This window comes from Equus caballus, chromosome 4 (assembly GCF_041296265.1).
Source record: "Equus caballus isolate H_3958 breed thoroughbred chromosome 4, TB-T2T, whole genome shotgun sequence".
Taxonomy (NCBI): Eukaryota; Metazoa; Chordata; class Mammalia; order Perissodactyla; family Equidae; genus Equus; species Equus caballus.
The window spans coordinates 3,022,437-3,035,548 of record NC_091687.1 but is presented as its reverse complement, the minus strand read 5'-3'; the positions used below and the strand labels follow the sequence as shown (position 1 = coordinate 3,035,548).

The following is a 13,112-nucleotide window of genomic DNA, read 5'->3' as shown; positions in this document are numbered from 1 at the left end:
AAAAGTTAAAGTGGTAGTTTTTAATTACCAACTGGAACTGACATTTGAACATTGTCTTATATTGATAAAATATGTGGGAAAAATTCTACCGTAATTTCAGTTAAAAATAGTTTTTTTCCGAAGTCCCTGAGTTATTATGATAGCATGAAGAATGTTTTGAAAGTGTCCCCTACCAAAAATTGGACCTTTCTTGCTCATAGCATAGTACAAAATAAATTTATACGTGTTTTGTTGTTCTTCAAATGTTGACATTTTTTCCCAAGGAAATTAAAGAATAATGAATATCCTCTGTCACTCTCTTTTACTTTTTTCAGGGTCTGCGTTTGCTAAGGCAAAACCTGAAAGTCCTTGGACTTCTCTGACCAGAAAGGGCATCGTCCGAGTTGTGTTTTTTCCCTTTTTCTTCCGGTGGTGGTTACAAGTAACGTCAAAAGTCATCTTTTTCTGGCTTCTTGTCCTTTATCTTCTTCAAGGTATAATTAAGTGATAGAAACGCATTTTGCTTTTAACTTGCAAGATATTATATTTTTAGGGTTCTAAGGCTTTTTTAAAATGTATGCTAAGTACTGTTGAGGATCAAAATATATATTTGTTGTGATGTTTCATTTAGAAATAAGACACATAAAGACACAACTAGTTTGGTATTAAAAACGTTTGAGAAAACAAAACAGTTATTTTCCAATATAGTTTTATGAAAATTTGAATCTGTGGATGCTAAAGAAAAATACAAATTGAGAGGATTTTTAACAATTGGAAAGTCCCTTCAAAATGCGCCCCCTACACATGCATACCACGCCAGCATTTTTCTAATAGCACGTCCACAAGTTCATGTTTCCTGCCTAAGCCACAGTTGATTTTTTCTCCAGTGATCTGAGACTGTCCTCGTTCTGTTTTGAAATCCTATCCACTGTGCCCTGTTCTAAGTGCTCTTCACAGAGTCTGGTTTAATTCTGACAACAGCCCGGTGGAGTAGGGGGACTGTTGTCCTGCCCAGCTTACAGACTCAGCCCTGAAGGGCTTGACGGCTCACTCACAAGTCCCCAGGCGCGGGCGAGCCCCGTTCTGCTCTGAGCAGGCTGCTGCAGAGCCACGTGCTGGGCGACTGTGGCTGCCCTTGCAGCCGCGTTCTGACAGCAGTGCACGTGTGCGTGTTTGACACTCGACATTGCCGGGCTCTGGGGGGAGGTGCTCCCTCTGCATCCTGCTAATAGAGCAACATTCCAATTCTCTAGTTCGTTTGGTCCCCTGTCCGTGTTTTTAGTGTCTTACTTTTTTAGAAACAGGATTATAATCCTGAATGATTATTTAAATATGTTACATTAAACTCTAAGTAAAAAGATAATATCTTTTAAGTAATATATACTAAAAACTACAGACTTTTATTTAGGTAAAGTGGTTTCTTTTAAGCTAGGGCACATTTTATAAAAGGCTGTGAACTGTGAAGATTTTGTGATTGTTGTTAATAGAGAACGTGTGTGTGTTTCTGATTAAAGAAATGATATATGTTCATTGCAGAAAATTTGGAAAATATAGGAAAAAACTAAGAAAAAAAAAACTACCCACAATCTTGCCTTTCACTTTACTTTGTAACATTTTTATATAGTTGAGATTATTCTATGTAAATAATTGTATTCTTTTTTTTGCCTTGTGTTATAACAAGTATCAGAGTCTTTATAAATATAATTTTAAACTGTTGGAAATTGTTCTAGCCTACAGCAATGTTGGGCATTTAAGCTTTTTGCTGTCTTTTGCTGTTATAATTACTGCTGAGGTGAACATACTTGTTTGTGAAGTTTTTCTGACATATTGAGTTATTTTCTTTTAAGTTCCTAGAATGCCTGAAATTAAGTGTAATAACGTTTCCAGGGATTTTCATATGCAGTTTATAACTGCTGTCAAGAAGTTGAGCTTTATTGTTGTTTTTAAGTAATGCCATTATATGATAGTTCTTCTGCATGTATTTTTTTTATTAACTGTTTTCTAGGTATAGTTATCCTAGTTGTTATTGAGTTATTTTCTTGTGTTTGCTTTGCCCCTAAAAGGATATAAGAGGGCTGACTCTAAGTATGGTTATCTTCTAATGCTTTCTAGTTTACCTAAAGGAGAAAGCTTTATTCTCAAGTGGTCTGAAATTGCAACTGCTTATTAGAGTAATAATTAATCAGTACCATTGATTGTAACCACTGTGCACTGTGGTTTTTTAATGTTGTTGCTTTCCACTATTTGAAGGCAAAGTTTCCAGCGTAACTAGAAGTTCACTTACTGTGTCTAAAACTCACTCACTGGCTGCCTCAGTTAAATAGGGAGCACAGGTTAGCTCAGGAGTGGAAAAGAGAGATTTCCTGGTTCAGAAGCAAAGTTTAACATTGCAGGTGTTCATAGGTGAAGAGCACCGAACGTTCTCCTGATAAAGCATAGTTAAAGAAGTGACTTAACCTGCTCCAAGTCACACAGATGGGCATGGTCTGACCCTGATGGCCCTGGGCAGTCTGCTGGTGCCTTCAGACGCCCTGTGCCTCCGTCTCCTCGCGTGCAGAGGACGGGCAGTGCCCCGGGTCACGTCCTCACTCTGTTCCACCTCGTCTCCCAAAAGGCAGAAAGACTCACGTGCGCTCATGTTTGGTTTTACATAACTCCATACAGGTTTTTACTTCAATTGCATGCCTGTCAGTATGTCAGCTGTGTATTCCCAGCTCCATCCCTGCTCCGTGCTTGTGTTGTTTCTCACCCAGATTTCTGCCGAGAGCCCTTACGTCTTCTACTTTCTGTCCATTTTCAAATCACAAATCCAACCCAGCCACTCAAGGTCTAAATCTCTCCCGAGTTATCTTTGCCTTTAGGATAAAAACCAAGTTTTCGGTCGGTGCCTTGTTGACTCTCTCCCCAGCTTTAACCAGACTGAGTTGGCTCTGTGCTGTCTCATAGACATTCGTGTTTTTTTGCCCGTGCCTTTGCACGCGCGGTCTCTGCCTGGGTGGCCTCCTCCCTTTTGTCTGCCTGGTCCCCTCCCCTTTGTTGTCTCAGTTAGGTGAGGCGTCAGACGTCGTGCTCGTTGAGAATCCTCTCAAGCTCCCGCCGTGGTTCCCCATCTTCCCACGCGTGTCACAGCCCCACCAGAGGTGTTCCGTTAGTCTGCTCGGGCTGCCGCAGCGAAACCCCTCAGGCTCGGGGCTTAAACAGCAGCACTTGACTTTTCCCGGCTCTGGAGGCTGGAAGTCTGAGAGCAAGTGCTGGCAGGGCTGGTGTCTGGTGAGGTTTCTCTTCCTGGCTTGTAGGTGGCCGCCTTCCCGCTGTGTTCTCACGTGGCCCTTCCCCTGTGTGTGAGCCAAGAGAGATCTCTGGTGTCTCTTCTTCTTTTCATAAGACACGTGCTGTTAGATAAGGGCCAGCCACTCCCTCATTCAGCCTTTATTACATGCTCAGAGGGCCTGTCTGTAAATGGAGCCACGTTGGCTGTTAGGCTTTGCTGTGTGGACCTGAGGGCACAGTGCAGTCCATTACAGGTGTTTGAATTGTTTCTATATGTCCCCCTTTTCCTCTAAACTGAGGAGGGCAGGGAGCAGAGACCATGCCTTATTTGTCTTTCTACTCCCAAGGCCTAACACCTGCCACTAAATCTTAAAGATGGACAGACCTGGGCCCAGCCCCGTGGCCGAGTGGTTAAGTTTGCGCACATTCTGCTTCGGCGCCCCAGGGTTTTGCCGGTTTGGATCCTGAGCGTGAACAGGGCACCGCTCATCAGGCCACGTTGAGGCAGTATCCCACATAGCACAACCAGAGGCACTCAGAACTAGAATATACGACTACATACTTGGGGGCTTTGGGGAGAAGAAGAAGAAGAAGAAGAAGAAGAAAACAAGACATGCACCAAAGTTCTAAGGGAAAAAAAGAAAGAAAGAAAGGTGGGCAGACCTAGAAGTGCACCTCTACTGCTTTATGTTTCTGATGCTTATCCCTAGAGTTCTGCTTGGCCAGCACACGAAGTCCTGCCTGGGGACTGCTTGTGCCCGATGAAGAACGTTTTATCTTAGTTGATCTCTTAGAGAAATCTCTAGAAGTACCGTCTAGCAGAAATCTCCAACAGTACTGTCGAGTTTACAGGACTTCATTAAATGATCAAGAAGTAGAACTTAGCATTATGTAAGAGAAGTGAACGTTTCCTCCTTGTATCGTCTAACCAGTTGCTCGAGGGGGAACATGGGACGAGACGATAGCAGAACCGTGGACACCAGAACCACGGCCTCAGGAGCTGGGGCGTGGAATGGGCACGGCCACTGTGAGAGACCAGCCGGGAGAAAGAAGGGAAAGCGAGAGGAATCAAGTGGCTCCCCCCTTTTGCTGATGCTTTCCATCAGCAGAATTTTCACAGAATATAACAACTTCCTGTTAAGATAGAAAACAGTTCGTAGCTTCCCAACCCCAGCATTACAGAGAATGGCGGTCATAGGGCTGAAAGAGAACAGATAAATGCCAGTGAGAGGTTATATTAAATCCAAAATTCTTGAAGGTGTTCTTCTGTGTGCCTGACGCTTTGAACCTCTTACGTAGCATTTGCATCCCCCTCCTTTTTGAGGATAGCTAAGTTAATGATAGCAAGTAAAAGCCCCATTTGCCAGTGTTAGGTGCATGTTTGCTGGATGTGAGGCACTTTTCAAAGTGTTCTCGCATGTGTTGCCTCCCTGAAAACCTACAGTCCCTGTACACTGGGTTATGGTTCAGAGGAGTACACCAGGGCTCAGAAAGTTAAGGAACTTGATAACGATCACATTGGCGCTCATAAGAAAAACAACAGAAATTCTGTACTTTTCAAAATTCCAGACTCTGTAATAAAACCACTGGAGAATTGAAGTTAAGCTCCAGGGTAATTCCTAAAGATGATTGGCATTTGCAAAAATTGGTGTTTTTTTGAGACCTTTATTTTATCACTCAGGAGAATATGACGCTGAAATTTGTTTTTGTGATACTTAAACATCTTAGGAGGTAAAGTGGTGTTTCAAGCTTCAGTCTTGGTACGGTGGGCCAGGATTCTTTCAGTTGCAGGTGGCGGAAACCAAATGCAAACTAGCTTTTGCAAAAAGTGGCTTTTCTTTTTTTGTTTTTACTGCTTACTATAAAAGTTTTCAAAAAAACAGGAAACTAGATCTATTAGTGCAATAATCAGGGTGACCATATGCTCCAGTTGGCTGGGGACTGTCGCGCTGTCCAGGTTTCCTTGTGTTGTCCAGGTGCTTGTATTCACTCTCCCTTCACTCTCAGTCCTGGTTTAGATGGTCAGTTACACAGTCACCCCAAGCGGCAGTATGCCCATCTCGTAGATTAAATAATTCGCAATGTTTGGGGATATTTACTTAATCTGTTTTGTTAAAGGAAGTTACATGCATCATGACATTTTACCCCTGAATGCATCAATGTGCGTCTCTTCAACCTATGCGCATTACACAGCCCTGTTACGATCATCACACCTAACAAAAGGAACAGAGATCTCCTGACGTTCCGGTTCTCCAGTTGTTCCGACACAGAACGTGGTCCTCCTGGGCCCTGGGTTCAAGCGTCGCTGGGCCTGGGGGCTCAGACGGTGTCCTTACTTTGATGCTGTTGCCTCGCTCTCCTTTTTCTGGGCTCATTCTTAGGGAGGCTCTTTCTGCATGGTGGCTGAGGTGGCCCCTGGCAATTTCATATTTCTATAGTCTTTAGTTTTTATGAACTAGGAGAAAGGCTACCTTCAAGCACCTGTATTAGTCCTTGAAAAAGATTCTGATGACCTTGTGGAGCTCATATACCCACCTTTTGTTAATTCCTGTGCCAAGAATTAAGACTGGCAAGCCTGCATTACGTGTCCATCCCTGACGTGGGAGAAATAAGACCATTTGATTGACAGAAAAGGAGGCCGATCTGCAAAAGATAAAGAGGGTTTATGTCTAGAAAGTCTGAAGGATGCTGAGCAGGCAAAAACAAGAGTTCTTCTTCATGTGGTTTAGCATTGATGGGTGTTGAGTGGTTTCCCTAAAGATATGCCCGAGGAGGTTTATGTTCTTCATTCTGAGGAGATCGACCTCTGTTGAAAAGAAGCCCTTTATAGCCTTTGGTTGTTAGTGCCGTCGAGTCAGATTCCGACTCCCAGCATCCCGGTGTGCAGCAGATAGTGTACACCTGCCTAATCTTTCTGTGCCATCCTCTCACCTTCTGGTGCTGCATCAGACCTGCTCCACTGCTGTTCATAGTTTTGGAAGGGGGTGGCCAGGTGCTTCCTCCTAGTCTGTCTTAGTCTGGCAGCTCCACTGACACCTGTGCACCATGGTGACCGTGCTGGTATTTGACATACTGGTGGCAGAGCTTTCAGCATCACAGCCCCACATGCAGCTGCCACATATGACAACCAGCAGACAGGTGGTGTGGTTTCCTGACCAGGAAACGAACCCAGGCCGTGGTGGAGAGAGGCGAATCTTAACCGCTAGACCACCACCCTGGCTCTTCATAGCCTCATTATGCACTTATTGTAGACTTCCCTGTTTGTATGACACAGACTAAGTGCCCTCAGGTTAATGCCCTTCTTCCGATTGTGATCTTTCCAGGAATGCCCTCGGATTCGTACGCGTCTAGTTTTCTTTGCAGTGTTAAGGTCTGCACTTTAGAGACTATGTTGGGTGTTATCTTGTTCCAAGAGTTTATTACTGAATAGCCCAGTTAGCTGACAGCAAACAATAAAATAGTCTGAAAGAGCTTGTCTAGGGTAACGTTTTAAACTCCTTTAAATTTAGAAAAATAATCTGGCAAGAAGCAACGTTAGAAAAGTTTTTGAAGAAGTGACTGTCAGGTCTATAATTAAACGTCTTTTCTTTCCCTTTTTGTAGTTGCCGCAATAGTGTTATTCTGTTCCGCTTCTAGCCCGCATAGCATCCCTCTGACGGAAGTGATCGGGCCCGTATGGCTCATGCTGCTCCTGGGAACTGTGCACTGCCAGATTGTCTCCACAAGAACCCCCAAACCCCCTCTGAGTACAGGGGGTAAAAGAAGGAGGTACTCGCTGTTTAAAGGGAATATCTTCATAGATTTCTGTAATTTGAATCCGTGATTGTTCTTGACTAGAATAAAAGGTTATCTTGTAAAGTTGCTCTTTCAAATAAAGCAGTGAGCCTCAGAACCAAGAGCTACCAAGTGGTTTCGTTTCTGTATTTGCTTCCAGACCATTTTCAGACCACATGTCTGTATTTGTCTTTGTTTTCTTTCTTAAAGCTCGGTTCTCAGGTACCTAATATCAATGTAGAGAATATCGGTTAGCTGGAGTTGCTGATAACTCCTGCTGTTTACAAAATCTTGTACTTATGAGATGCTTTGGCAAAACCAAGAGCCAAGAAGAAATTTCAGCTAAATTGTATTTATTAAACGCTGTCTGAAGCTGTTTAATATTGCCCCTTGATTGAGTAAGCCTGGCCAGTCTCACTGGCCACTCAGCCCATTGAAGTTCTGCTTTTAGCATCTTTTGGAGCACTTCCTCTTTTGAATATCGTTCGTAAGAGATCGTGTCATTTGCAGTTTGGGGAATGGTGAGATTTAAGCCCTTTTTGTTTTGAAAAGATAATACCTACATTAAACAAATAGCGTTGCTGGTCAGTTAGATTCTAAGTCTCTCTGATCTAAATTTTCTTGTTTCTTTGTCTGCAGATAAGTGGCATTCACATAGGGAAGAAATGCTTTTGTAAATGCCTGTGCAGTGCGATCCTTACAGCCTAGTGCCCACTGCCTGTCAGTGTGAGCAAGGAACAGCACTTTAATGTTTACAGAAATGGGCTGGAATGCGTACCTTGATATTTGGATTAACTTTCATCCAGTAAATCTGAATTTCATTATGTATTAAAGTTCCTGTGTTTATGTTTACCAAAATCTTGAACATACTACCGAGAAAGTGGTCGTTAAAATTTTAAAGCTACCTTCCGCTCTTGATCTCTTCTCACAAAGGAAGTTAAGAAAAGCGGCCCATTTGGAAGTGCACAGAGAAGGTGATGGTTCTAGTACCAGCGACAACACACAGGAGGGAGCAGTTCCGAGCCACGGCACAAACACCTCTTACGGCGTTGGCGCTGTCTTCAGAGATCTCTGGCACGCTGCTTTCTTTTTATCAGGGTTTGTATTTATTCAAGGCTTTATATGGCACAGAGATGCACTGTCCCTTTTCTGGCGCTTCGGCTCAGGTGTTGAATATTAGTGACTTTAAATATGACAGCCCTGTTACGGATTTTGTTTTGATAAATTATAATACTATGTAGATAATGAACAAATAGACCATCAAGTTCATTTGAGATATGTGTAAATACATCTGTATGAGAATGAATATATGTCATCAAGTATATTGAGTTAGGATTTCTTGGTTTTGGTTTCTTTTGTGATATCTCAAGTACTGTCGTACTTCTGTTAAATTGCTTATTTTGTTTTTATCAGCACTGTAGGTCAAATTGGCTTTATTAATAGCCCACGTGAGTTGTATCACTTTTTTTTCTTTAATCCCTGCCTCAATTATCTAAAAACATAAAGGCATTGTTATTTAGAAAAATAAAACGTATACTATGGTATGAAATTTTATTTTTGTACATTGGGCTTTTTTTATAGCTTGTACCACAATAAAGATTTACCAAATAGGGAAATATAATTATAGAAAACTTCAAAAATAATTAAACCTAACTTAATCTTGTGCTATTATTTTGAATAGTTATTCAGACATTTAAGGGTTATGTTACCAGTTTACATATATATTTAATAAATTTGAAAAAAGTTAAAAAGCTGTCATCAAAGTACTGAGTATAACTGATGAAAGCGCTAAGTTAATGACACTGCAAATTACTGTTTTCAGTCACTTTTGTTAAATCCTCTACTAATATCATTGTTTCATCAGTTTGTGCTTGTCCTCTTCTGATAAAGTTTATCATGCGTTATACAATTAAGCAGTTATATCCTGGGCGTGTTTGCATTGATTGTAATTTGGGGGGGACATTTTCCAAAGTTTTAATAGTTTCTGTAACATGGCATGGAGTTGATTCCCTGACTATTGCAGCTACCTGTTCCTCCTCCAGAGAAGGTAGAGGTTTGGTTTGGTTCTTAGCTTGGGTTGGATTCTGTCTCCCTCTGTTAGTCTTTTTTTCTTTTTAATAGCTCTCCTTTCTAACAGTAGGTTGTGGTAGTTTTATCACTGCAAAGTCAGTTTCTTAGACATTTCTCAAGGCTTTCTGATAAGCAGTTGTAAGTAGCATAGTGGATACGTTTTCCTTTTGGGGGGTTAGTGAGTTGTTTGGGTGTCCAGAGCTGATCCTGCGTTACGTAGCATTTAGAACCCCCCTAAGGTAGTAGGTGGGCGCCTTTGGAATTCTACAACATGCCTGTCATCAAGTGAGATTCAGGCTTCAGTTTTCCTCCTTTTGGTCTGTAGCATGACCCAACTACCAGTCATTGATATTATAATGGATAAATCCATTTGGATTTGTTCCCTTTAATTGTGACAACTATAATCTAAGGTTTTTAAAGACGCACTGTTTTCAACTGTCTAATTTTGTGACTGCTTTGCCAGCATCTGAATGAGACTGTTTCAATATTAGGTGCAAAAAAATCTTAAGAAAAATGTCAGTTTTAGAAGATCTAAACTGAGTTCTAAAATCTTGGTGACGTCTTGTTCCCTGTCACTCTTGGAGCACCTCCTTGCTTTCTGTTTCACGTTCAACTTGTACTTCTCTGCCTCAGCCCTGGCCTCAGCCATTTCTTCAAGGAGTGTGGTGTATAGAAACCAAGATCTGAGTGCTAGATGTGCTAATTGCTGCTGGGCTTTTGCTCCCCCGCTGCGTTCTCAATGGGCAGAGCTAGAAAATGTGCATGTGTGTTTATCTCTTTACATTTGTATTTATTTCTATATCAATTGAGATATATTATAAACCATGGATTTGCAGTGATAGCTCCAATTCAAATACAATACCACAAAGTTCATTTATCTTTTCTCCTCTCCCTATTTATATCTTCCTTCTCTATCACTGAAATATACTTACTTATTCAATGAATCTTCTGTATGTCGCCCGTCTCCCAACCCTGCTGGGCTGCACCTGGCACCCTGCTCCAAAATTGTCTTTGAATGGGCCGCCATTTTTGGCTGCCGCTGGGCTGCCCCTCCTGTCCCACTCCAGCAACACTCTTGCCACTGCTGTTATTACCAGCCCCTGCCAAGCTGCCTCAGTTTGTATTTTGAGCTACTTTGTCAACTCTGAGGGTGGTGCTTACATTTAGTATTTTCTTCGTCGGTTCAGCTTGGTTTGCAGCTGACCTGCATTTAGTTGATGAGAAACATCAGATAGCTACTATAGCTTAGCAACTTACTGTTCATGTCTCCTGATGGTGTCACAGGTGCTCTCAGGAGACAGCGGGGAGGGAAACAGCCCAGAGAAGCTGGGAAGGAGGCAGAGATAAGGAAGGGAGGAAGTGGGAGATAGCTGAAGGGCATCACGTGGAGTGGGCCTGCTAGTCCCTCTGCCCTGCTGAACACAGTCTTTACCCTGTCCTGGGGAGGAAAGAATACGTTCCCCTGAGAAAACGCCTTAAAGCAGCCGTTGTTGCTGACTCAGAGCCCTTCTCTCCAGGCCCTTATCTCCTCCCCGCAGGGGTTCTGGTTCACTCTGCAGGTTCTCAGTCACTTTTTCTACTTGACTCCTGGCCTCCAGGCCTGTGTTTTCAGCTGCCTACTGGTCTTTCCCAGGATGTTCCTGGGCACTTCAGGTCCAACGTTTCCATGTTTCTTCCCAAATAAATTTCCTCTCTTGCATGTCCTGTGTGATTAATGGTTCTGCCAACTTTCCAGTCTTCCTTCACCTCATTCACCTCTTTTTCTCCCCTCCCCTTCCAGCCCCGTGTAATTTCAGTGACCCTTCAGAAATGTCTCTCCAGCACACTCCTCCTCTGTCTTTGAGGGTCTCACATTTTCAGGATATCGAGTGACTTCTTCTCCCTTGGTCTTTTCCTACATCTGCCTGTTGCACAGTGTTGAGGGAGAGTGAAGGGAATGATCAATTACTGGTGTTTCTGTCACTTTCCTCCCCAAGCAGAGAAGGTCACAGGTTTTCTCTGCGCCTTTTATTTTCTGTTTGTGCCCTTTCTCCTCTGCTGTAATCCATTATCCTCCTTTCCTCTGGCACTCTTGAATGATCTTTGTTCTGCAGCTCATTCCGTTGTCTCTCCATGCCTCTTAGGGTCATAGAGAAACAAAAGGCTCAGAAGACGGGGTTCTGAGCCCCGCGACCCTGTGGAGATGTGAGCTGAACGACTAGAAGGCGTTGGAGCTCTGTAGCGCACGTGGGAAGTCTGGTCTGTCTTTCCCCTTTCGTAGTCTTGCAGGAGAAGGTCAGGAAGGAGAGAGGCCTGTTTGTGTAAGACAGAAACTTTCCAGGCTTTGATGAGTATGTTAAGAAGAAATCCTAATAGGCAGTTTCCCAAAGAAGTGGGCAGTGGGAGGTACTGTGGGGAGTATAACTAACCTCTAGTCAGGCTGTGTTCTTGTGCCAGCTTTGCCTGTGCCCGGCTGTGTGACCTGAAATAAGTCACTTAGACCTCTTCACGTTTCTGAGTCCTTGTTTCCAAGGTGAGCGTTTAGAATAGGAGACTTTAAGGTCCTGTGCGGTTCTAAAAATATTTCAGTAAAACTAAGTAACTTTAAAGATAACTTTTTTGTGCATTTTTTTAAAACTTCCGTGTTTTGACCTTACGTGAAGGGAATATACTAGTTTAACTTTTTTTTTCCTTGCAAAACTGATACTCTAGAGAAAATTCAAGGGGATTTATTTAAATATAATTGCCTTTTAATAATGTTTTATGATAGACTGAGTCTGCTGTGAGCATGTTTTAATTTTGTGTGGGACTTACATCCTATTTCTACTAAGCATTTCTTTTGCGTAGCCGTGCTCTCACCCGCTGTGGTCTCTGAAGAAGACTCCTCAGGCATTTGCTGAGTAATCACAAATGTCTTGTCTGTTATTCCCATGTTGCATTTTATGTATTGAGAAAAATTTAATTCTTATAAATGAAGAACCTCAATTGTAGCCTTTTAGGTCTTTATAAGCTACATGATTGCTAATGTTTTTTCCAGAGTATTTCAGTGGGTGAAAGATGTTACTTCTTTATTTTCTTTGTGTTCTTCTTTTCTACTTCTTCCATTGTTTAGAAGCTTGTATAAAGTTTTCCCTTTTTTCCATGTATTTTTATGTTACCAAAGGTCCTATGTCTCCACTGTATATTAAAATGAATTTACCAGAGATATTTATGTATATAGACTAACAGTAAAGTATTTGGGTAAAGGAAAATATTAAAACTAAGTTAAACCACTAATTACAACTTAACCTGATAAGTACTGAGATAGTTTTTTAAAATAAAGCTTTAAAAATATATTATTAAACTATAATAAAATGGGCAACATTTTGGTCCTAGATTTTGCTCAAAGACCAGGTGATTTTGACCAAGAATGGCATGGTAAATTAGGGCATGTCTCTTCGAAGTGCTGTTTGCAAGACCTCAAAACTCACAAAATGAGCTGAACTAGGACATTGATTTACATGTTTATTTTATATGATAGCTATTACATTTCTAAATTATTTATTGTAAAAATAAGGTGGCCATTAAAATTTCGAGAGATAACTACCAGATTTAATTATTAACAGATGATAGATTCCGTCAGTGACCTGTCCAACATAAGCTAAGTCCACATAACATGCTTCTGCATATTTTCTTTATAGGTCAAAGAAAGCGAAGAATTCAATTGATAAATCCACTGAGACTGACAATGGCTATGTATCCCTGGATGGGAAAAAGACTGTTAAAAGCGGTGAGGATGGAGTGCAGAGCCATGAGCCTCAGTGTGAAACTCTTCGGCCAGAAGAGACAGCCTGGAGCACAGGGGCTCTGCGGAACACTCCCAGCAAGGTAAGCGTGAGCTCCTACATCGTTGGCTGGTGTGATTTCTCATTAGCTGATGGGAAGTGACTTAGACATGGTAGTTGCCCTTGAACCATGCATGTTCTCCAGACTTTATTCTGTGAGCCTTTACAGATCACGCTAATGAAGCTGGCAGTCAGCTAAAGGAATGTCAGTCAACT

At 42.0% G+C, this 13,112-nt stretch overlaps 1 protein-coding gene across 10 annotated transcripts in view; it reads left to right on the top strand.

The window, feature by feature from the left end:
- The window catches only part of PHTF2 (putative homeodomain transcription factor 2), a 120,467-nt gene that overhangs the window by 77,415 nt on the left and 29,940 nt on the right, over window positions 1-13,112 (top strand). For 8 of the 10 annotated variants that reach the window (XM_023638756.2, XM_070264235.1, XM_070264231.1 and 5 more), the window contains 4 exon segments: window positions 315-473; window positions 6,852-7,017; window positions 7,957-8,121; window positions 12,753-12,939. In XM_023638756.2, the coding sequence (XP_023494524.1) occupies window positions 315-473; window positions 6,852-7,017; window positions 7,957-8,121; window positions 12,753-12,939 (677 nt within the window). 10 annotated transcript variants of the gene reach the window in all.